Here is a 24814-nt window from a genome sequence, read left to right as displayed (position 1 = left end):
AACTGGGCTCAGCAAGTGCTGCACGTCAGCCCAGCCAGGCAGCTATGGCCTATCTTCACACAAATCAGGAAGCACGCTCAACTTTAAAGCACATTCTCCATATAAATAAAAATCTCCAAGGTCCTTTTAATATAAAATGTTTTTATTGTTTTTGAAAACATTTAAAAAACAATTTTTGAGCACTTTCAATAAAAAAAATAACTGAAATGCTACTGCAATATTCAACTACTGTAGTTTCAGCAGTACAACAGACAACAAAACACTGGGGAGGAAGGGAGAAATTGGATTTCCTGCACTAAATGAAAACGTAGAACAGGGATTTTTCTTTCCTTATGGTGCAGTAAAGAAAGCACAGTATAGTACAAGACTATTATATGAACTTCAAATGCACTGCACAAAAAAATGCTTTCCTTTTCAGTTCAGAAGTCAGTGCTTATTGCAATTATTTGCAAATTATTTACTTCATGAATTCTTATCATGATAAAATGATGCAAAAATGCTTTTCAACACCAGAACAATAAAAAATAATCCAAGAAAAGAACATATTCAACAATAACTAAGCTGAATTAGTTAATATAAAAAAGTAAATAACTTGTGAATAACTATRCTCACCTGGTTAACACCGAACCAGTTTCAATACAGCAAAAGAATAAAAAAAAAAAAAAATAAAAGTGGTTACAGGAATATATCTAGTACTGTACAAGATAAGTCATTAACACTCATGCACGTCTTGTGATCATGTATTAACATGGTGAAGCAAACTAAACTTAATTCTTCCTGCTGTAATATTCTCATGTAAGAGAATAAGAAATAGAAGTATCTCATTGAGATCAACGCACATTGCTACATAAGACAATTTCACCTGTCACTTTTAATGACATTTTGCCTTTTAATAATGAAACACATTAAAAAGTCTTTTTTTTYYTTTTTTTTTTCTTTTTTTTTAATCTGTGGGCTGTATTTGTTGCATTTATCCTAAGGAATGTGCCTACCACAGGTTCAACAGAATTTTAGTGCAATATATGAACCCAGAAAGTTTGCTGGACTAACCAACCCAATTTAAAGTGTTTGCTGCAATACTGGACATAGGGTACAAATTCACGAGTTTGTATACTTTAGCAAAAACTGCTATCAAAATAATTTAATTCTTATGTTAGTAGGAAGCCAATAATGTAAACAAGGGGTCAGAACTGTCTCAAATTCTTCGTTTTGGAGTATCTGACACAGACAGGCTTCCATTTGCTAGAATCACAGGATTTTCCTTTGGGTATTGCATACTTTGGTGTGCAATAGTGCTTTGTCTTGATGTACAGTAAAGAACTAACTAGCACTAAGAACAGGGACCTAACAGATTATAACACCAACACACAAACACCTCTAAAATAATACATATTAATGTACAAAGTTGTCTGAACTAGCCCTAGCACCATTTATTGAAGTGAAAATGTTTCATCGCTGTGCCTGGGATTTTACTCGAAACAATCCTTATTGAATTCAACCTCTTTTAAATTAGAAATAAATTTGCTTTAATCCACTGATTATAGATTATTCCTGCTAATTAAATCTCGTGTTAGGTCCAACGCAAGGCTTGGTATTTAAATATAATTTTAAACGCACTTCTAAAAACCTTTGGTGACAACTGCATAATTTAGAACGCATCAACTTCTAATCCGACTCCTGCCTTGCTAAGAAACGTCCCTAGAAGAGCCGAGGAGTTGGGGCTGCGAGGCTGTCACCAAGCGTGCGGCCGCGCTGCTGCCAGCGACGCGCAGGCCCCGACGGCCACCATGCGGGCACACGGACAGCCCCGGCCATCGCTCCCTCTTTCCCTCATCCATCTCYGCCACGAGGCCGGTTTCGCGAATTCCCGGTCGTGCTGACGCTTTGTCTAGGGGAGCAAATGACGGGCTGCCCTCGGGCCCACTAAGTGCAAGAGAAAGGGGGATGCTCAACACATCACTAGCTACAGGCTGTCAACAGGCACAGAGCTCAGGCCTAGTCTCCTCATTTCCCTAACCAAACACGGGAGCACTTGATCTTGCACAGAGATCCGAGCTCTAGGCCTGCGCCTAGTGCAAGCGCCAAGATCCTGGTGTGAAGCACAGGGCAACAAAGCCCCAGGGCAAGGTGCTAGCGTGGGGCAGGTGTTTGTGGCCGCAGGAGAGGCCGCAGGCCGGGACGTGCGAGACGCAAGAGGAGCCGCGCACCATGAGCAGCTGAAGTGCCAAGGCAGCAGCACAGCGTGGATCAGCACCAGCGAAACACAACAAAACCCAACCAGTACCGACACCTCTAGTCACTAGGAGAAACACAAGATCACCAAGACACTTAAATGAACCTCTCCAGTCGGCTACAAATCTGATTCTCTCTTCCTTCACTAAATGTAAGGGGTCTACCCCTCCATGAGTGCATGACCTCTCCTCCAAAGCAGCAACACGGACAGGGAAACGTTTTCTGCTCTGCTTTCAGTTGCATAAGCATCAAGTTTACAGGAGCAAGTCCATTTTATGTTGAGTTTAAGGGATGGCACCGGAAGCATCCTCAGTACTTCTTAGTGTAAAAGCTTGCCTGTGCAAGGCCTCTTCACAGCATGAGGGCCATGGCTGGTTAAGAACCTCTCTCTCCATCATGAGAGATACATGCCATGCTGGCAAACCAAAGAGATTTTTCTCGTTTTTTTTGGTTTCATTGAGCTAGCAAGCTAGAAGTCTAAATCCCTTTTTTTTTTTAAGGATGGGGGAGCTAAGGACTTCTAATAATAATTAGATCCATTGATCCTATCAAATCACTTATGAAAATGAAATTCAGGCTCCCAAAACAAAATGAACTTTTAAAAGATGTTTTTAAACCAAAAAAGGGCTCACATGTCTTACTGTGTATCTGTAAAGTGCCKGGCAGCATTATGGCTCTATACAAAACATTTTTAGATCAACCACATACATATTCTAATATTTTAATCACCTTTTCTTTGAGAGAAGGAATGAGTGAAACAGGGCTCAACCTACTAAAACACACAGAGAAAAGAACATCTTCCTACACCCTCCACTACCTTAGAAAACAGTAGACTTAAATGAATCTTTAAAAATACYATTTTATTGAGCTCCAAGAGCTCTTTTATTTAAAAAAGAGGGAAAATATCATGCTCCTTCTCTATCTTCGATAAATAATTAAAATAGGGTGTTAGGTGTAGATTAAATTTCAGTGCTCAAAATCTTTTCCCATGAATTTTACCTAATATATTGACATGGAAATGAGAACTAAAATATCAAGTGTGATGTCCTGGACATTAATGGATAAAACAACTACGCAGATTTGCTTCTCTTAAGTAAGAMATTTAGTGCATCTTTCTTCTTTTTCGTGATCACTGTTCCTGTTAATTTTTCCTATCTCTGTGCTTTGCTAGAGAAGTATACGGTGCTGGTACTGCAGAGACTTCCCAGTTCACCACGGYGCCGTACCCAAGATCACTACACGGTCGCAGTTCACTTGCACCCATTCCCCATCAGCTGCCCTGCTGCAAGCACCCTGCATTTCAGACCTGAATGCCAAAGGTCAGTAAGAATTTCCTACCAAGAACTAACAAGCAACACAAAATATGGAAAGCCTCGTAACGAGCTGGACTTGCAACCTTCCCAAAGCCTCAGCTGTCGATGCCAGCTGGCTGTTAAACCACTCCGTTATTTGCTACAATAAGAAATGTTGCATGGGAACACTATAAAATTCTAATGTTAATACTGGCTCTTTGATAGCCCATCATCTTCAGAGATCTATTTAAAATTGGTAAGACTGCCTTTTCCCTGCTGAAGAATGAGCAACTGGTACAGCAAACTTTTTTTTTTTAAATGCCACAATACATAGCAAGTGTTTCTGCTGCAGGAGGCACTTCCATTAAGACAAATACAATACGTCTGTCTTTTAGATACAGTGTGCTACATACATACTATAAAACAAAATTAACCCAACATTTCAACAGCAGGATGATCCTTACTCTCCATCCACTCAAAACCGGATGCAGTCATTGAGTTAATGGATTCATTGCAGATTTGTTGAAACAAGGGGTCATTTTTTAATTCCTCCAGTGTAGCATCATCGTCTTGTCCCTGCTGACGACCTGGATCAAACAGTAGATTTGTATCTAAAGTGTTCAGATCATTAATGCTGCCTGAGAGGTCGGAAGACAACCTGATGTCGCTGGAAAAGACAGATGCAACGTTATTGAGATCTGATGCCACCTGATTCACCAGCTGCTGGTTGGTTGGCAGACTGTCCTCCCCTAAAAGGTCTTTTACAGTGCTGCTGAAATCTAGCTGCTGCTCTCCGATGTCTGATTGTGCTTGGTTATCTCCAGAAGAAAAACTGATCTGATCGGCGCTGCTGTTTTTCGTGAGGTAATTTGGTGTTTGGAATTCATAAACCGAAGTGCTGGAATTGATCATATTTTGTGGGTTGGCACTAGGAAAAGCAGTGGATGTTTCTAAAATCTGAGTGAGATTCATCCTGGCTGTGTAATTTGAGGGCATGTTATTCATTCCCAAACCTCTCACCGCATCATCGCTATCAGAATCAAGTTTGTTTAACAACACATTGGTTATTTTCTTAGTGTTTGTTTGTTTCTGAAGAGACGGAAAGGCCGTCTGCATCATCACAGTCAATGGGACTGACTGGCTTCTTTGAGCTAAGTTATTGGCACTGGTGTCTGCAGGGATGTTAGTAAATACATTGTGAACTTCAGGAGTCACCGGACTTCCAAACTGTGTCAAGTTGGAGCGCGGTATATTTGAAACGGGGTAGACGGTGCTGCCACTGAGGTTACGCTGGCGATGGACAGCGGGGCTCACGCTGCGGCACCTCAGGCTATTGTTGAGAGAGGATCCGGCTCCTTTGTTGTCCAGAGGAGCAGGAACAGCAAAGCCCTCTTGCTTGGCGCTGCTACTGACAGGGGCTGCCTGGTGTGGCACGGGCGACACCGGAGTCACACGACCAAAATGAGTGTCATGGTGCCGCGGCTGAGACTGGTAGGACTGGCCAGGAACTGCAAAAGCGTGGGGTTTCCTGAAACGGTCTTCCACGAGCTCCTGATAGCTGGTGAGAATGCCATGGTTTGCAACCGATGAGTTACTGACGCCGCTGTACCCATTGTTCATCCACTCCAGCTTGGTCTTGTCGGGGTGCGTGGCCATAGGCCGCTGCATGGGCTTCACGGGGCTGCTCGAGATGATGCTGGCGTCGTGGTAGGCCATGCTGGAGCTGATGGGGGTGAAGGCAAAGGGGTTGCGGCACTCCACGGGGCTTGGGGGGACGCTGCTGCTGCAGTTGGAGTGCGGCGTGCCGATGGGCGTGTGGCGGCTGCTTCCCAGCGCGCTGTCCACGGGAGTTGTCTGCGCCAGCCGGGAGCAAGGGCTCTCCCGCGACACGTTCTGCGAGCCGGCGATCATCTCGGATGTGGGGGTGGGCGTTGGGGTGGGCGTGGGCGTAGGTGTTGGGGTGGGCGTGGGGGTGTGAATYGGAGTGCTGTTGTTGTGGATCGAATGGTAGAAGTGCGCGCTGCCCGCGTGAGATGACACGGGAGCTCCCGGCGCTGCCGGCTGGGCCTGAAGGGCCATTCCTAGACAGCCACTGTAAGGGTGAGAATTACTCATCGACATCTGCTCTTCCATTAGCACCAGCTCCTCCACGATGCTGTCCTGGGTCAGGTCATCGTCAAACGAAAAGAAGTTCTCATTCGACTGAGGGACCCCGTGTTCAAACTCCTTCAGCTCGGACTGCAGAGGTAACTCATTTGAAGACTGAGCTGGGATTTGCCCCAGGGAGGAGTCCTGGATCTGGCTCTGGAGCTGCTGGCCGTAGGCGTCCGCCTGCATCCCTTCACAGTGCACCGGCTCCCAGGTGGACTCYGCTAAGTCGCCAGAGCCCGGATGGGCTGCGATAGCCATAACACTGAGATCTTGCTGCTGTTCACAATTCACAGATGCAAAATCAGAAGTTTTGGTGATATGGTGCCATGGATTTGGGTTAAAGCTGCCATCCGATTTTGAATCATCTTCTATGATAAACATGTTTCCTTCCAATTTTACTTTTATATCTGGAGATGCTGCTGCTGCTGCGAGCTGCTGTTCTAAAGTAGCATCACTGGTATTTACACTGGTATTCAAAGAACAGTCTGTCACTAAGTTTGCTGAAGCCACAGAATTTACGTCACTGGGAACTTGAGCAAGTGTTGCAGTATTGTCACTGTTCACCAAGGAAACAACCTGTGGAGCTTTCTTAACACTGTTGGCTTTTTGACCCTCTACAGCATTAGCAGCCGAAAGCTGCCCCACCAGTGGTTTCTTTACAGGTGGTACCTGGGAATCCTGAAGCGTAGCAGGTTGTCGCTTTCTTGGACTTTTAGTGCACGTTTTGTCTTTATTTGCAGAGTCACCAGTGGGTGGTGAACTGATGCTGGTGCTGGACAAGTCTTGACTGGCAATTGACAGCGTTACAGTGCTTTGATTATTGCCTGCTGAAGAAACTGGTGTGATCTCATTAGACTGTGGTTTGTATTTGGTCCTTGCTTCTTCAGCTCCCTGATCACAGCCCTTAGCTGTTTTTGCCTCCACAACACCATCAGCTGAAACTTTCAAGGTTGCAACCTCAAAATTGATTTGTTGAGCAGCAGGCAGGCCAGGGGCTCCCTTCACAGATTTAGATGCCTCAGAGCTCTCTTGGCCCTGCACTGGGTTCTCATCCAGCAACACTTCTGGTTCCAGTTTGATCTCGACTGCAGATGTAGCTACCACAGTGCTAGGCTTGGAACCTGGGGACTGAAGTGAAACAACAGACCCATTTTTGATCTGAGGAGCAGTCCTCGCTTCTTCTGCTGCTCCTGTGCTGCTGTTAACAGAGGGCGTCTGTTTGACGGGCACACTACTGCTGCTTGGAGCTAGAGATATTGCTGTCATTTTTACCACGTTTAAGGAATTCACATGTTGAGCTGGCACAACAGTCTTGATTGGGCTACTGGTGAACAGCACCGTGGTGGGAGAGCGGATGGTGAGAGCACTGGTGTTTGCTGGCTTCGGGAGGATCTGCGGGTAGCGATGTCGGGCAGAGCGGTCGCCAACTGGACTGGCTGGGACGTTCTGCGGAGTCTTTGGTGACTGTTTGACTGACTGCATGTGCTGAGTGACCACCTGAACATTGAGAGGCAGTACCTTGCTGTCAGATGATCCTATGGGACTTGGAGATGTCACCAACTGCCTGGTCCTTGGCACCTGTTTAGAGAGAAAAAGAAAARGAATGTTGATGAAGTCCCCACAGGCCACAGTTGTATTCCAAAGTGCTTCAAAGGTGAGGGCCAACACAGACGAATATACCAAGCTACTGAACATCAGCTCATATCAAAATAAGCCCTTCAACTTACGTACGCACAATTGTGTATTTGGCTGCCTCAGCTTTTAAGGCAGTGGTCTATACACAACCCTGCTCTTCTGCAGGACCTTAAAGAAAAGGTCACTCACATGTAGTCCTTCAGCATGTGAAAGAAAATGACATAAAAAGGATAAAGAGGAGAGGATGTATTCAAAATGCTGATGATTTTAAAGATGTCTAAAATGATTTAAAAGCAAAACCCCTATCAGTCAGAAAAACAGGCGTACCACTAAAAACAACAACACAGTTAACACTTTGAAAAGAGTTAACATCTTCCCGTACTGCCTCACTTCTGTAGGGTTGAAAGACAAGGATAGTCTTTGAAAGATAAGGATATTACAGACATCTGTACAAAAACRAAACTGTTGATGTCACTAAATCCACGAGAACAATGAAAGTCAATTTAGATCCCATATTAGGGGCTCAGTGACCTACACGGCTTGTGCTGGCTTTCCTCTCTGGTTGAACTTCATCGCAAGGGTAATTATTCCAATATATAAACCAAATTACTGACAGCTTAAATCCCACTGTCACTGACCTCAAAGGCGAACTTGGCTTATTCTACATAATTACAATTCTAGCGATGCCATCACCAACTGGATTGTACTGGTCACAACAAAGCCACTGGGACAGAAGAGCGTCAGTGCACACAAGTCCTTGATGACTGAAGGAAATCATTTTTCTCTCCCACTGACATCACTGCCGAGTTACTGGCAGTTTACAATCCACCCTTTCAGGGGCTGTTTTTGCTAGGGAATCACTGCAGAACGTTACCGGTATCGGGCTGGGGACAGCTGCCACAACGATGCCAATAGGCTGAGGGGACAGGATAGCAGGGCTTCCATTGGAGATAGTGGCCACGCCGTTGGTCGCGGTGCCTTCTGTTTTCTTTGCTGGAGACTCCCCTGGCAAAGGAGACTGCAGCTTCTGCTCCTGCTGCTTCTTCTGGATCTTACGCTGCAGCTGCTGCTTGGCGTCGACGGGAGATGACAGAGTTTTCACTTGTGGTTGAAAGGAATTACTTTCAGCAGTAGGTACAAAAGCTGAGGGCTGGGGGATCCCTTTTATTCCTGAACACAAACACACACACACACAAAACAGTATTATAACAACACATATCAGGTCTGTTGTGCCATTTCTGCATGAAACCTCACAAAATATATGGTAGGACCTCCAGAGCCACTCTAAGACTGCCTCATCCATGAAGAGATTTCATACTCATATCTGTCCACTGCTTTAGTTTATTTACAACATTCTGGCAAAATCTCTACTGGGGCATTAGGAGCTAAACATTGTGTTTTGGCATCTTGTGTCTAGTAATCCTAAACTACATCTTTTGTTCCATCAAAAYCTAAAAACAATGCATTTCATTAAACTGACAATAGAGGGCAGTGGCTATGAAACTTTAAAATTCATTTCTATCATGTTTTTGTTTTATTATCAATATTTAAAGCACTTTTAAAATGAAAAATCTTGGCAGAAAGCTGCAAATCTGTGCCATAGATGTGCAGTTCTGTGCAGATGATATTAGCTCATGATCAGTGTGTTAAATATAACACATATAATTATGTCAGAATGGATCATCACCAGTATGTGATCAGGGATAATGCTGAAAGGGCGATAAATGAAACAAGAGAAGAAAGAGAAGCAGGGGAAGGCAAAAAACAACGCAGAAATTATGATGAAAAAACATTTTTTTTCTGAAGACAATGCCCTGGCTGGTCACGCACAAGCAAAGGTGCTGCCAGGAAGGGCAAGAAGACTTGGTCTCATCAGTACAGCTGGCACCAATCTCGGTTACTAAGTCACAACTGTGATCTTTCATTTACTACCACTCAAGAGGATTAGTACATTCCCTCCATGAACACCCAGCCCTGTGAAACTGCCCTGTCAGGAAGTTTTAACACTGTTTATTTCATACTTTATAGGTTTCTCAGTTTTTAAGACAACTCTTAACTGCAAATTAATCAACATCATCCTCTCAGCAGCTGCCTGCATGTACCATGACAGCTCTAATACTGCAGCTTATCTCCAYTTTCTGCTTTCAATTCCCTTTTCAAAGAAACGGTGAAGTACCCAAGCACATTTCAGGACCCACAAAACAACAATAGCGCTATGTGGGCCAAATACTGAAGGTAAATAATATTGATGAGGATGCCCTACCCCCTCTTCTTACCCTACTTGAGGGTAAAACTTACTTCCTTAGAGAAAAAAGACTTTCTTACAGAAAAAGCACGCACAGGCACACTGTATTTCTTGTGAGAAAAGGCAATGGGGGTATTTTATTTGCTCGTGTAGTACCTACCAAGGAGAGAACCTCTCTTGAGCATTCCAGCCCCAGAGGCACACAAGAAAAATAACTGCCCGTTTCCCTGAAACACCACGTTTTCGCAGAGGAAGCAGGACACASAGGAGGCTCCACGAGCCAGAGCTATACACACGTGCCCCCTTCCTTGCAGCAGCATGGCCAGCAGAGCCAACGGAGCCAGGCAATGACATGGAAAGAGAGGAGCACAGGGCCTTGCACTACCCAAGTTTTAAATTGTAACAGAGAAAAGGCAGCTAGAAGGAGAACGAACAGAGACCAGGGAAGGGGATCGCCAGAACTCACAGCCCTGACAATCTGCTTCCATTTGAAACTACCCTTTTTGAAGGCAAGAGATTTGCTTTGGTTCAAACACATTTCCCGCAGCAGATGTGGGGGGGAACCTCCCAGGGGGACTGCAGGGGAACCCATACTTCCCCCTGCAGCCTTCACCTACAACCAGAGAAACTTCAGATGCTTCAGTGACTCAGAGAATGGAGAGACACAGAATACAAACATAGATGTACAAACAGTTACATCAAATAACCTTTTCCAGAGACTGAGGACTGAAGGAATTCATCTGGCTGAGTAAAACAAAACCCAGCTCTTCTCTTCACCTTAACAAAGGCGTGAAGGCAGGCAGGAATCCCAGTCACACCAGTGCCTCAGACAAGGCTCTCCTGTCCCTCTCAATGCCCTCAGACCCTTATTTTTACCATGGTCAATAACAACAACACTGACCTAGTTGTAATACCTGACACAGATCAAACATCTCGGGAAAATTTGCATGTGACATATCAAAAACGCCTGTAAGAAAATCTGCTCTTGAGAGAAAATTAAGACAGACAATTGTTTCCATATTAGGGCAAGTTACCAGACGGAAACGCAGCTCTACCAGCGTACGCCTACAAACTCCCACGCTACTGGCACCAAAATCCACATTTAGCAAAGTGCCTGAAATTCAGTGCCGTTACTCACACGCTCAAAGTTAATCCCGCCTGGAAGTGCTTTATGAGATGGATATCGCCGCTGGTGGGATCACAGGACAGCAGGGACTCGGTGGGGAAGGACAGGTAACCTTCCCTGCAAGCCACAGGCGCAGGCCCTGCGGCTGCCTGCTCGGAGCTGCCCACCCGGCCTTGGCTCCGCGTGCRCCGATCCGATCCGATGCGCGCGGCTGGCGCTGACCGCAGAGCCACGATGCCCTCCCTGTGCCCGGCCACGGGTCAGCTCCTCTCCTTCCTCACACACCAGTGAGAAAAGCCGCTCGTGCGACAGCCCTCTCCATGATGCCATTAAGAGCTTCCTTGGCTTCCTCGCTCCCATTTCYCTGTTGTTAAGGTTGATGCTGAATTCTATGAATTTCTGGAGAAGTGATCAGGTCTCCAAAGTCCTCTCACTGATCACTCCCCCAGATAACCCGCAGCTCACACTGGCTGTGATCAGGGAGCCACTTCAAGGCCCACTGAGAATTCCCTCTCCCTCTTTCCTTTCCCCTTCTCCTCCCTAAAGTAGCAGGTACCTCTCAACATGCAGCTATGTTTTGCTAGACATTCCTACCTCTAGTCCTTCCTAAATGAACAGCAACGTTACAAATCTAAACCGCAGCAACCAACTGTCAAACAGATGACAGTAACATAGAAAGCTATCTTCAGAGCCTGAAAGGCTAACGTCACAGACTAGACCTTAGACCACAGCATATTTTCAGCTCCTGCTTCTAGACTATCACAGAGAAAAGTAAATTGCAGCAGCTTGAACTAAAAAAATCACTTAAATGCATGTTCAAGGGTCAAATTCAGTCAGCATTTAAAGTCTGTCCTGAAAGGAGGTGCTTACTCAAACTGATATATTACTCATGTCACTAGGAGCAACTGAACTATCACCCTTTATTTCATCTAGCACTCATGGGAAAGGACTGAAACGTCACTGCCTGMAGTGGGATACACTGCCACACAGGGCAGGGACAAACATGCCAGCAGTCCCGAACCCTCCCGGGCTGCCCACTCACTTCGCTCCTCCCTTTTGCTGACATCCTCATACCTGACGTTAAAAACGATCCCTCTTACATAAAATGCACTCCTCTTTTTAAAGATTCCCCCTTCCATAGATTCAGAATTAAGTTAATCCATTACCTGCTGGTGCCCCTGCCATTACTGTTAAAGCTGCCATTGACTTGGTACCGATATAGTGACTTTTGACGAGGAACCGAGCCAGTTCCAAGACGGTATCAAAAGGCTGGCTGAGCACTTTCTGGGCCCATTCACAAACAAGGCGGCAGGCCGCGGAGACAACCTCCTCATCAGCGCTCTGCAGCTGCCCAGATGGCTCTGTCCCATCCAACTAAACAAAGAAAAAGGAAAGATTATTTATATTAAAAATTACTAACAAGTGAAAACAACAAGAATACAGAACGAACGATGATAAAAATGACACAAAGCACTAAGTCCATACATTCTTTTTTCATGAAATTGGGAGAAAAAGATCACAACATCACTGATTCAAAAATCAAATGATTTAACCTTATACTGCCTGTTTCCAAGAGCATTATATGAAGCTAACATTTCTGGAAGAAAACTGCAAAGAGAATCCTATCATTCAGACCACCTACAGTTGATGCCTTCTGCATCCTAGTCAACTTACCAGGCACTCTTATCCAAGAACTGCTTCTATCATTGGGGTTCCAACAGTGATATTTTTAAAAAYATATACAGCAAAAAATAAAGCAGGGAATGAGAGTTTAAAAGAAACTCGTGGGTAGCAGCACTGTGAAAATCTGCTTCCTCCTTTTTATTTTTCTTTTTCTTCCATGAAAAGCACTGTAATTTGATCAGAGCTTTAAATAAAAAAAAAAAAAGATCAACCAAGGTTTGTTTTAGAATATGAGAGTATTGTAAAGAAAAATCTTATTAAAAGCTACAGAGCTCGTCATTCTGTTTTGGAAACTTCAGACAGACAGTAAAAATAACCTAGGAAATGTAAATTTGATAAATAAATAAATAATACCATACCCCATCTCCAGTTTTATGAAAGTCAAGGTTGGGCAGTGTTGGCATATGCACAAAAGCCTTCTTTCTCAGTCCACTGTAGCAATATGTGATCAAAAATTAAGGTCTAAATGGTCTCAGCTTGTTCATGTAGGGAGAAATAAAAAGGCTTTAACTTCACCTCCACCCACCATGAACTTGATGAAAATGTAGCATGAGATGAAAACTGCATCATTTTCAAAAGTGAATCAATCTATAAAAAATTTGTGCCCAATTTCTAGCCTGTATTTAATTTTTACTTCCAGTGTTAGTTCTTATTTTGCCTCTGTTTGCTAAATTTTATGAATAAGTAACTGACATTTCCCTCTCATAAAGCACTTGAACAAACTGCAGAAGTCGCCTCACAATGAGATAAAAGTGGATGAACTTCTCTCAGAGGACGGCATTTTTTTCCCTACAATTTCATACAATTTTTGTGGACCTCTCCATCTATGACGATTCTTTAAAAACATGGACACAAAAGGACAGATTTGCTCTCATGTCACTCTCATCAACACTGTACTTCCCATTTTACTGTCTTGTTGACACACATAAGAGTCAAATTAGCTCTTTTTTTTTCTCCATCCTTAGCATTTCTTTGGAAATTCATATCCTACCTGTTCTCCATGACCCTCAAATCCTTTCCAAAATTACTAGTTTTTCCCTGTAAACTCAGTCTTTATTTCTCTTTATTATACAGTGGATCTTGCATTTGCTTACCATATACATTTGCATATGGATGGAGTATAATTACAGTGGCTTAAATATCTTAACACCCAGCCCCTTGGGAGTGCAAAGTAAGGTCACATTTTAATCATCCTGAATTAGACACTGAGGGAACAAAACTGAAAGAGACACCCTGGGCCAAACTATAATTACACTATGATTTCTTCCTTCCTTATGACTACGCTACAATTTCTCCAGGCAAGTGCAGAAGAAGTGACTGGGAAGTGTTCAAGCAAAGGATATTTTGATTTGCCTCTTGTGCCTAGACGGCGAGCCTTCATATTTGGAAAGACATTTTTCATGATCTTTCCAAAGTCAGCAGCACTTAATGGGTGGTAGCCAAGATTGTCACAATAGCTCCTGCAACAAAGACAGAGAAAATGTGAATGGAAGCAGGGTTAGCACAAAGGCCAGCCTACACGCTAGGCTCCATCAAAGGGTTTTTAGAAGAAAACACTCATACCCATCCATATTTAGAACTACATTTACCATTAATGAAACTATCCACAACAAATCAAATACATTAAAAACGTATAAACAGAGCTATTAATACCAAGGTTTTTCCCTTGGTCTCTTTGGAGTTCAAAGGCAAGTCAYGGGGAGATTTAACAAGAAGGGGCATTATTCACAGCACACTGAGATTTACTCCACAGTGTAGTTTGAAGCTTACATTTCARCTCCTTTATTTCAGAACACAAGAAAGCAGCAACAGACAGCAGCGTGATCTGTGTGGGGCAGGGCCTGGCATCCTGCATGGCTGTTCGAACAGCAATAGGTAAGAGATTTGCCTGCAAGTGCAGACAGATATATGGCCTAGACAACGTCAGCRTGGTAAAGCACGGCCTCCCAGGGCACCATCTTTGCCTTTGCAAGGTGCAACACAAACAGGCAGCAAAACCCTAGTCCTCTTACCAGGCCACAGGCAACTGTTTGCCCATATTGAACTAGGCAACTTTAATTAAGCAGATGCCAACCTGATACAGATACCCTTAGAGTCAGTTCTAAATTAGCAGCGAGCGATTTGGCGGGGGCGGCTGCAAACATAAACCTGCTAATCTCTGCACTCCTGAGGATCCTTCCTGAGAACACAGCACAGAAAAAAACAACCAAAAGTGTGTATTTTACCAGGGTCCTGCTCGAGTGAAGCAGGMACAGGTACCTGTCTTCAGCTCTCAATAGCAGCAGAAGGAATGTTGTTTCAACATCTCTCATGTTTAAAAAATGCCTCCTTGAGGCAGACAGCAAGAATTGCTAATTTCACTGCAAAATGCGAATGTTCTGGAAAATTACAATCAGGTGAAAGCACAAGAGAAAAATGGAAGCTGCYCAGGAAGCCTTACCCACGTATCAAGTGCTCAAGGCTGCATAGAGATACGAACCCTATTACACGTTGCCTTTTGTTCAAGACCCTGTGGTATTTAACAGATGCTAATGAAGTGCACTCCAAAACAGGCCCCTAAAGCCTTTAGATTTCCATACATGCCCAAGGTCACGGAAGCAGCACCAGACAGCAATGACCTCCTTTCCTGGAAAAATTCCTACCAGAAATACATAAAAACAACCTGCCTCYGAAGCAAAGGAGGCGATTGTAGGCAGCTCTGCACGGCCTCATAGCAGGGGAGCAGAAAAACCATTACCTCATACACCACCTGCCTGCTGCTCTAGCCAGGTATGTTTATGCAGACAAACTTCTACTCCTAGAGACAGATGGAGCATCCCCGAAACAGAAGCTTCATTCCCATCATCACCTACTAAAACCATAACAATTAATAATGACATTTGCTGAAAAGACTGATGTAGGCTGAAAGGACTGTCATCCAAGTAGGCTGAAAGGGCTGAAAATGCAGCTCTATATAGCACAGTGTATATATAGCTCTTGAGATACTGTAATGAATTTTTTTTTCTGTCAAAACCATAGCTGCTACAGAGCAAGCATCTGGTGCTCTTATCCTTGCTGGAAGTAGGTATCCTTTGTGCAGAAGGACCACCTCAAAAGTCAGGCTGTTKGATGATAAACAGCCAGGTTTATGGTACTTGGTCCTAACACTCCCTGCAGAGCTCATCTGTATCCGTTTGCTTCAGCTCCTGGGCTGCATTTTCCAAACCCAGAGATGTCACCTGCAGACCTGTGCACAGACCACTGTTACCCATGAGAGTAAGAAAACAACTCGTGTTTTTCCCTCCAAAAACCAATGAAAGTGTGAATCTAAAGCAATTCTGATACTTTCAGCCTGCTCTTGTGAGAAGACTTTCACCCCTTCTTACTTGACAAAGTCAGAAATKAAACAGAGAAAGCAGGAAGAAAAAAAATAGAAAATAAAAAAGGAAAAAAACTGAAAAAAGGGAATTGACAACACAAGAGTTGGCCAGGTGAAGGGGGTGGCTCTGTTGCTGRAGACGGCATCCCAGCTTCCTTCAGGTGGGAGGGCTCCAGCTTTACCCAAGCTTTACCCAGCCAYGTCTTGTAAGCAAGGATGGAGATTTCAGCGCTTCTCTGGGCTCCCATTCCAGTGCTTAATTATCCTTCTTTATATATGGATTGGCGATGGCCCTATGCATCCTACTGGCACTTTGAAGCTGCTCTTGTTTTGGGCAAGGGGCTGGACCAGGTTACCTCCAGATGTCCCTTCCTACTTGAACTGTTTTGCTTTCTATACGGGACATCCAGGAAGATCATGAATACTTTTTACTAATAATTTAATTTTACAAATTTCATTAAAGTGAATGTCAGCCACAGTATCTCAATATATCCCTTTGAAGGGATGGATACTTCTTCAGCCTTGTTGCATCCTCTTAAGAGCTGAACTGTTTCAGTTATAATGTTGTTCTAGACAGCTGTCTAATTGCCTTTTGTTGTGGTCTCTTACCACTAGATTTTATATTTAGGCTTTATAGAGATTCTTAAAAGGCAGGACACTGTCACTTGGTCATGCTCATTACAGGACATTAAGTCTCAACTTGCAAGCAAAAACGGGCGCTCTATATTTCTTTCCTASCATCAGCAATATTGTTGACTGAAAAATACAATATAGTGAACAGCAGGATTAGGAAAGTATCAGGCAATCAGTTTTGAAGTGAAAGGTATTCTCTACACAGGAGAAAACGAATAAATAAAAAAAGAGAGAAAAAAAATCAGCTCCTTGAGTCTCGCACATCTGTTTCAGGACAATTACTTGCTAGTGGCAGCAAACACAGTTACCCAGTCCCCTTGTATCCACGCTGGCAGCTCCCACAAGCCTGCGATTTCTAAGCTATTATTGTTATTATCATCATCATGTARTTTCAGTTTTCAGACAGATCCTTCCATGCGGCCCCTCCTCCTCCTGGCTCAGCCGAGATGCCTCCATGTCCATCTGGGCTCTGTTATTGACTTGACAACACGGAGCRGAGTCTCCTGCCTGCAGCTCTTCCCGCCGCTGCTGGCACTCCTGGCACGCGGCTGCGTCCCGCAGCGCCGCTGCCCATTCCAGGGAAGCGGAGCGACAGAGAAGCTCCCATCACAGGCGGGAACCACAAGGGACACACGGCTGCCTGCATTCCTTTGCACAGTAAATTTGGCAAGAAAAGTACCTTTTTGAGTGAGACTTTCAGATTAAACGTAGTCTAGACATAAAATACAACAAGAGCAGCCTTGAGCTACATGACCCAGAAGATTACCTAGAAGCCAGCGAAGACCATCAGCCTCTGTAGCCCAGATTAAACAGCTTCCTGGGCAATGAACTGGATAAAATGGAGATAACAGACTGTATGGAAACAGAAGGGCCAGAGAAAAGCTACAGACACAGTGCCTCCAAAAATCTGCCCTGCTACTGATCTTGCTTAATGCTGTATTAAAKGATGTCAGCAGAAAACAGCGGCAAAATCATCTCATCCTGCAAGGTTAGGAGGCATCACTAATGCAGAAAGTTACAGGGAAAAGCTGAAAAGCCTTGATGAAGGGATAGAAAAAGAATTAATAGCTCAAAATGCAAAATAACACACATGAGAATCCTCAAGGGTTGCTGCTGTTAAGCAGCCACTCATCAACCAAATATAGCAAGAGAGAAAATGGATGTATTAGTTATCCTGTTATCAACTATGACCTGCCAATAGCAGCTGATAAAAAGGTGGATACAATCTCAGAGAAAAAGAGCAGCAGATTTTGAGGCCGACAGGTATTATTGCCACTGTAAATATAGGTAAAACCTCATACAATGTTGTATGCATTCCGCATGCCATTTTTGAGAAAGATTAATTCAACACAAGACAGGTGCAGAAACACTATTATGAATAACAATTGATAAAGAGCGTATTACGTGAGATGAAACAAAGACCTTGGCTTATCCAAACTAGCAAAACCACCGGGCTCTAAAAATGGATTAGAGTGAAGAAGCTCATGATGAGCTTGGCTCCCTTTAAGCAAAAGCACAAAGCTGGCAGAAGAAACCTATCCTTCRAATGAGGCATGATGGAAACTAGAAGGTTTTAAACCATCAGAGAGAAAATTCTAGGTCAGATTTCCAAAAGCAGCCATCGAGGTGGGAGACAACTGCTTTGGACTGAATTTGATCAGCTTTTAAAGGGATCATATAGGCAGCTCCTCATGACTGAAACCTTGACGATGCAGTAAGTTCCATACTGTTCATAACAGGGAGGATTATGCAAAACACTGATGGATGCTACTGAACAAAACTAGTGCAGGCAACCTATACATCAAGTGGCAGGCCCAGGAGCCTGCAAAGCAAGAATGAACAATTTACACACTAGAAGAAATAGATACAGGCTGCCTCAAAGACCTCTAATCCGTACTGAAATGTATCGAGCGAATCCTCAGGCACCAAACAAGTAGGAACAATCTGACTTTCATTCCTGGGACCATTGCAGTAGAAGCAAAAAGAGGACACAAATGTTACTCAAATTATTTTGTGGGCAAACTGGAGTTTTGTCTGCATCAATGTCACATGAGAAGATGCTTCAGAAAAATTGGCTTGTATGAAAAACAGTGGAAGAATTTGATGGGYAGAAGCATCTACTGTCTGCCTACTATATTACCTGCTAAGCAGCTCCCCATGAGATATTTTCCAATCTGTATTCTCCCATAAGACCCAAGGTCAACAGGAGAAACGTCTGTCCACTATAGAAATAAATCTTATGGCACAGTTTCCTGTCAGTGTAAATAGCATCATAAAGCCAGCAAGAGAAGTAAAATATCTCCCATCTACCTCCTGTCTGAAATTCAGCTGTGATGTCTCACAGGGAAAATGTCTCAAGCACTATCACCTCACCTTACAATGCATTCTTCATTTCTTTAATCCCTTTAAATGCAAAATATATCTCTTCACTTTTATCTAGAGATGTGGGCTTTCAATTAGAATACTAATAAAACAAAAAGAATACAGAAAGGAAAAGAAGTCTCTGTGTTGAATCAATCCAGAGACAAAAGCCTATGGAAATGCAAAGGAGGTGGTAACGCTGTTAACACTTTCCAATGCTGGATTTGTGTGGAGTGGGAGCACCTGACTGCCTCACTTCAGTGCAACAGAAATATCACTTCAGAGATGATGCAAGAGCCCAGTGGTTTTGCAACATTTATTTTGACTGAAGCTTACAGCAGGAATCGAGAGGCTGGTACAAAGCAGCACGCCTGTGAAGCACTGATTTACACATAGTATATATCTAGTTGCTTCCTGGGAGCTCAGGCAACATGGATCTTTGCAAGCAGACAACAGAAAATGACAACATATAAATGAGACTGAAGGGAGTTTTGATAAGTCTTAAAGCCCCTAGATAAAGAAAATGATTTATCAAAACTAACTCCTGTATCTATTTATGTGCCTGCTCCCCACCTCCCACCCCAAGCCTATTCTTCTGGGCAAGAATAACTCATGAAAATATTCAGAGAAATTGTTTTAAAACCAGAAGAGATGCTTTCAAAGGAGAACAGATTCCAAACATTGATATTTTCCMGAAAATCTGCTTACACACCCTCATTTTGTTAGGGAAACACACAATACACAGGTCCTTGAAGCAGCTACAGAGCTAAGCCATCCAAATTTCACACTACACAATCTGCAGACGACGATATCTTTTTTCCCGGGCATCTGCAGCCTGGCACAGCTCGGCAGGCAGGCACAGCTCGGCAGGCAGGCACAGCTCGGCAGGCAGGCAGACCTGCTGCTGCAGCGGCCCCTGCGTTACTGAAGAACAAGGACCTCGCAGGGCGCGGCTGGAGGGCCCGGCGGGCGGCAGCTGCGCCGCTGTGGCCGTGCCTGAGCGTGCGGCGCCCCGGCTGGCCCGCCCGGCCCGCCCGGCACCCCGGCTGGCCCGCGGCGCCCCGGCTGGCCCGCCCGGCACCCCGGCTGGCCCGCCCGGCTGCGCCAGCGCTGCGGCACACGGGCCCGGCTCGGCTGCCTGTTCCTGGCAGCCCGGCTGGCTCACGGCTGCCCGTTTCAGCGCGCACAGAGCGAGTTAATTAAGCCCGTTCAGCTCTGCCACAGAGGGTTAATTAAAATGAGCTATTTGCATACGGGAACGCAGCAGTAACCATGACTAAAAGCTGATTTCTGTGGGCACTGAGGAGGTGACGCGGCTGCTCCCTGCAAATACCATAATTGTTGGGATTAGGGAAGCACTCCTGAGAGGTCACAGGTCCGTTATTTATCCCCAGGCAGCCGGGCTGTGTTTTCCCCCCAGCTCTCCCTGCGAGGAAGATGCTCTACATGAATCCAAACGCGCCCCTGTCAGATGCGGTCTCTCCCTGSGTGCCAACCTCATCCCTCGCTGCCCGGCAGCGTTGAGACCCGACATCCTTGCTGGGGACTGGGCTGGTGCCGTACATAGGCACATACACTGTGTCTTTACTTAAATGGGCTTGCCACAAGAAGGTCCAGCAGTCAGGCATTATCACAGAGAGAATGAGGGGTTCCAGAGAGCTCCATTCCCAGGAGGAAAATGGAAATTCAGCCTTCATCCTTCAAAGGCAGTCTCACACACGTGTATGTACACATACATACACAAAGCCTGACCAGAAATGTACTGCAAGATAGTAACTGATGCTTTTCACCAATATCACTGTTTTTCCACACACACACAAACAACAACATTCATACTAGTTCTACCACTAAGAAATATTTGTTCATTTATATCAGTGTATGCAATGCACAGCTWAAAGGGTACAGTCCTACCCTCAATGGCAGAAATAACGAACAGGATTCACCTCCCTGCAGTTAGCATATTCTTAGTTACATTGGTACCCAAAGCCTACTTATTCTATATGCACTTGTACGAGTACATTAACAGAATATCTGCAGAGCTTGTRTCACAACACTTGCTACAGCCACACAGATTCAACTTTTGGAACACTCACTTGTATTCATCATAAACCTCCTGTTTGGGAAGGGATGTCTCAGGGTGTTCTTCCAAGGTATTCCGTATCCAAGAAAATGCATGCATTTGCTGCGCACGGCTGGATGACATGGAGATCTGATCACTAGTGAAAGAACAAAGAGTTTTGATATGAGACTTTATTCTATAGCTCCTCCTTGGTTATAAAACTTAACAATGGACCACCTATATGGATGGAGGGACACTAGAGACACAGTCAGTGCCTCAGAAATTCAGCTCTTCCTCTATGTATGGGTGTGTTATCTTCCTTGTTCACCTACAATTTAGCAAACTGACCCCATATTCTCTCTCTTTAACAGGCAAGAGTCCAGCTATTTCTGCTCTTACAATCACTGTCTCTTACTGCCCACCTGAGCTTCACCCTGCTCAGTCTTTAGAAGCATCTGACCCCACAGCAGCGCTCGCTGTACTTTCAGCAGGCACTTCTCTGCTTGTCATTACTCTGTGCTAACTTCGGTATGTTGTGAGCTCCAGGTTGTTTTTCTAGATTCTTTAACCAAACAAATGTTACCAAAAATACTCTGAATTCCTGCTTTCCTCTACCGTCACAGTTGTATTGCTGCATTAGCACTTCCTACAGAAGAGAAGGAACAATCACGCTCAGGCTGCAAAACACTTTCTTTGATGAGCCCTACATGGTCGATTTCTGTTTACAAACTACCCATGTGCCACAAGAAAACCCTCTTTAAAAAGTCCTAAATATTTATTAAAGACTTTCTATCAAACACGGCACATAAATGCATACTGAACATTTAAGAGCTACGTTATAAAGCTTTCAGAATTAGCTGCCTCCCTTTACACATGCACACAAAACCACCCACGTACCTTTTGTCTCCATTGTTGGGACCCGAAGGCAGCTGAAGGTAGAGGTAGAGTTTCTCTAGGTCTGTAAACTTCTCAACTTCTTGCTAGATAACAAAAACATTTTGTTAAAAACACAGGAAAAGGTTGGGTGCAACAAAACAGAGATGAGCTGGAGAGCTAGAACATGTCATACAAACAATATATTCCAGATAATATTTATCGATGTGAAAGAATTAAAATGTTTTCCTTTTGGAAATGAAAGTGATTAAACAGATAATGAAACAAGGCATTTAGTTAACAGAAACCTATCTGATATTAAATTCCCATGCTATGATAGCAGATTCCCACGCTATTCCATCCCCAGTCTTCCAAAGCACCTCCACTGCAGGTGAGACATGGTGAGAGTTTTACCTACTGTAGGCGAATAGCAACTACCACAATGAAATAACAGTTAAATGACCTGAAACACGGAGAGAACCAATTGTGGTAATTTACTTGTTGTCCACCAGTTGGTCTCCATGCAGCAAGGAGCAAAGGGATACCCCTGTGAGAAGATGCTGCAGAGCCAAGGCAGGCTCATCTAAGGCGGGAAGGAAGACGGCAGGAATAATGGCCAGGAAGACAGGAACATATTCTTCAGCAGTAATGGAATTAAGAAACTAAAACCCTGAACTTTGTTTCGAGCCAGGGTCACCAGGYGGCAGAGCCCTCCAAGCTCCGCCAGGCCAAGGCCCCTCGCGCGCTGGAGCCGAGGGGAGGACGGGTTCCCACCTCTCTCCACGTGTGGCTGCCCTCAACACGGGGGTCCCCTTCCCAATGGCAGCACCAGGAAAACGTGGCCTGGGGACAGAGCGTGGGGAAGGCAGGAGCTTCCCAACTCCAGCTGATGAACACGGCAGTAAAACTGCTTCACACGTGTGGGCCACCAGACACATTCCCAGAGCCAACAGAAACGTTTCCACCAGCAGCCAGGTAACACACTAGACTTGCTGTTTTTATAAGCTGCAGCAAACCACAACATTTGTTTTTTTTTTCTCTGACACACTCCTGAATTTGCTGACACCAATTTGTGTGCGGCTTTTGCAGCAGCTTACGCAGCAACGGGGCTTCAACCACCAAATATCCAAGGAGCAATTCCTCCATGGGGGCATTTTGCAAAACTCTCTGCGCAAATCACAGTCTGGGGCCTGCCCTTTAACAAGTCTGCAACTGGAAACAGCGATAAACTCAAGGAAATAACGTAAAGGAAATATAACAACAGCAAGAAGATTTGCATTTATTATATCTCCTTTGCTTCAGGAAATTTCTAAATGGCAAATGCCAGGAAAGCCCACCCTAGGACATGGTTCAGGTAGGATAACCTCACAGCATAAGCATTAATCCTGGAGTGACAAAGCCCTGGAAGAGGCCTCTCAAAGATCTAATGTTTGGCCTGCAACATAAAGGGTGAGGATGTTCGGTGCACGCTGCGGGGCCGGGGAACACGGAGCCCGCTGGCGCTGCAGCCCCGGCAGAAGGCAGGGGCTGGGGCCAAGCCTGGGGCCGGGGGGGCCTGCGCTATGTAGGGCAGCCCGGGGAAGCCCCTCGCTTGAAAAACAACATATGTCAAGAGAAGAAACGTGACTGGGATTATGACAGGGAAACCGTTTCCGACAGTGGAAGCTACCCAGCAACTCCCTTGTCAGCAAAACTGCCTCCCCAGAGTTCAGACAGCGAAGGATTATGAATTTTTCACATCTTCGGCACAGAAAGCTGGGCAGTAATTTTGCCCCACTGTTTTTATTGCAAACCAGCTCTTTTCTAGCCCTTGCCACCAGCAGCACAGTCTGGACAACTCCTTCAGCCTCCAGAGGGGAGCCCAGGGCAGGATCCTCCAGGAGARAGGAACGTTAACGGGCCACAGGGATCCAGGAAGGTTAATCCTACCTGGGTGATAACTAGATAAACCTAAGCTTATTAGATGAGCCTGAATCTATTTAGACTTATCCTTCTTAAAAATGAAGGAGCTGCACCAAAGGGGTGGAAGCTGGTGATCAGCACAGCAGATGCAGGAAGCAAAACTATTTTGCTCTGTTTAGGCTATTTTATCCAAATATTTCTAAAACTCTCTAAGGTCACACTCTTGATAAGCATAATTTCTTTTTAACCTCAGCTGACACCTACCAGTTCTCAATGCCAAGTCTCCAGSAAGCTCAGTAACAGTTATACTACTGACACTGCTCGAAGTATCAAAACTTCCAGTTTCTTAATGCAATCTTAACAACATTGATACAGCAGAGAATCACTTCATCAGGCCAACTGACTAGGAATCTCCAACCAAGGGGAAAAGCAAAGGTAAATAACAGTAATAATAGGTAATAAAAATTTAAAAAACATCTTTAACCCTGTGTTTTCCTCTGTGGCAATCTGGATGCACATATAARTGAGCAAAAAGAAAGAATACAAAATATCAAATTCCTTTTTTCTCCTAAGAAAACAGTCAATGTGAGGCTAGCATCTTCTTSGAAAAGATACTGCCCTTTGTGTAACCCTTTAAAGTCTAGGTGACAATAGCTTTTAAAATCCTCAGGGAATGTAAAACAGCTGGGGAATCCTTTCCCACCACTTAAAAGAATCTCAGCAAAAACTGTGCTCCAAGTTTCCTGACCTTAATGGACTGATTCTCTCTGTCCAATTAGAGGATGGGTGTCCAATTCTCCAAAGGTTATTTTTAAACTATGCTTCTTGAGGCTGCATTAGAAAGCTACACGAGAGTGCTAAATTGGCTGCAGGACCAACGTGCAAAGCCCCCACAAAGCACCACCTTGGCTATTTTAGGTCTCCATGTGTTATATTCATCTCCTACAATCTCTAACTGGAATCCCATCAAATGAAGGGAGATTCAGTGAAGATGTGGAGCAGGCAGTATTCATATTTCAGTTAAAACTGAAGGGAAAAAAAAACATGTCCAATACTCTAAATAAATTAGCTACCTTATGCTTTGACACAGAAAAACTTAGGACAAAGAATCAGAAACCCAAACTCAGAGATCAGTGAAGACTTTCAAGCAGCATATTGAGAAGCAGATGGCTTGACTTTGTTGTTTGTTTCATTAGTCATCATTCCACAAAAGAAYTGCACAAAATATAGTTTTGTGCAAACAAATTAAACCAGAGATGCACTT

The 24814-nt window shown here is 44.4% G+C and overlaps 1 protein-coding gene across 1 annotated transcript in view; it reads right to left on the bottom strand.

Annotated features, from left to right (window-relative positions):
• Positions 1-295: 295 nt before the first annotated feature.
• The window catches only part of RFX7 (regulatory factor X7), a 51150-nt gene continuing 26631 nt past the window's right edge, over positions 296-24814 (bottom strand). The window contains exons 3-9 of the mRNA XM_026045739.1: positions 21673-21755; positions 20810-20932; positions 13708-13824; positions 12724-12808; positions 11848-12055; positions 8185-8480; positions 296-7253 (exon numbers count right to left, since the gene is read on the bottom strand). Of these exons, the coding sequence (XP_025901524.1) occupies positions 3954-7253; positions 8185-8480; positions 11848-12055; positions 12724-12808; positions 13708-13824; positions 20810-20919 (4116 nt within the window). The 5' untranslated portion in view covers positions 20920-20932; positions 21673-21755 and the 3' untranslated portion in view covers positions 296-3953. The remainder of the gene's footprint in view (positions 7254-8184; positions 8481-11847; positions 12056-12723; positions 12809-13707; positions 13825-20809; positions 20933-21672; positions 21756-24814) is intronic.

This window comes from Nothoprocta perdicaria, unplaced genomic scaffold (genome assembly GCF_003342845.1).
Source record: "Nothoprocta perdicaria isolate Ctin4 unplaced genomic scaffold, notPer1 scaffold_41, whole genome shotgun sequence".
Taxonomy (NCBI): Eukaryota; Metazoa; Chordata; class Aves; order Tinamiformes; family Tinamidae; genus Nothoprocta; species Nothoprocta perdicaria.
Note: the sequence above shows the minus strand (reverse complement) of the source record. Positions and strands in the feature narration are given on the sequence as shown.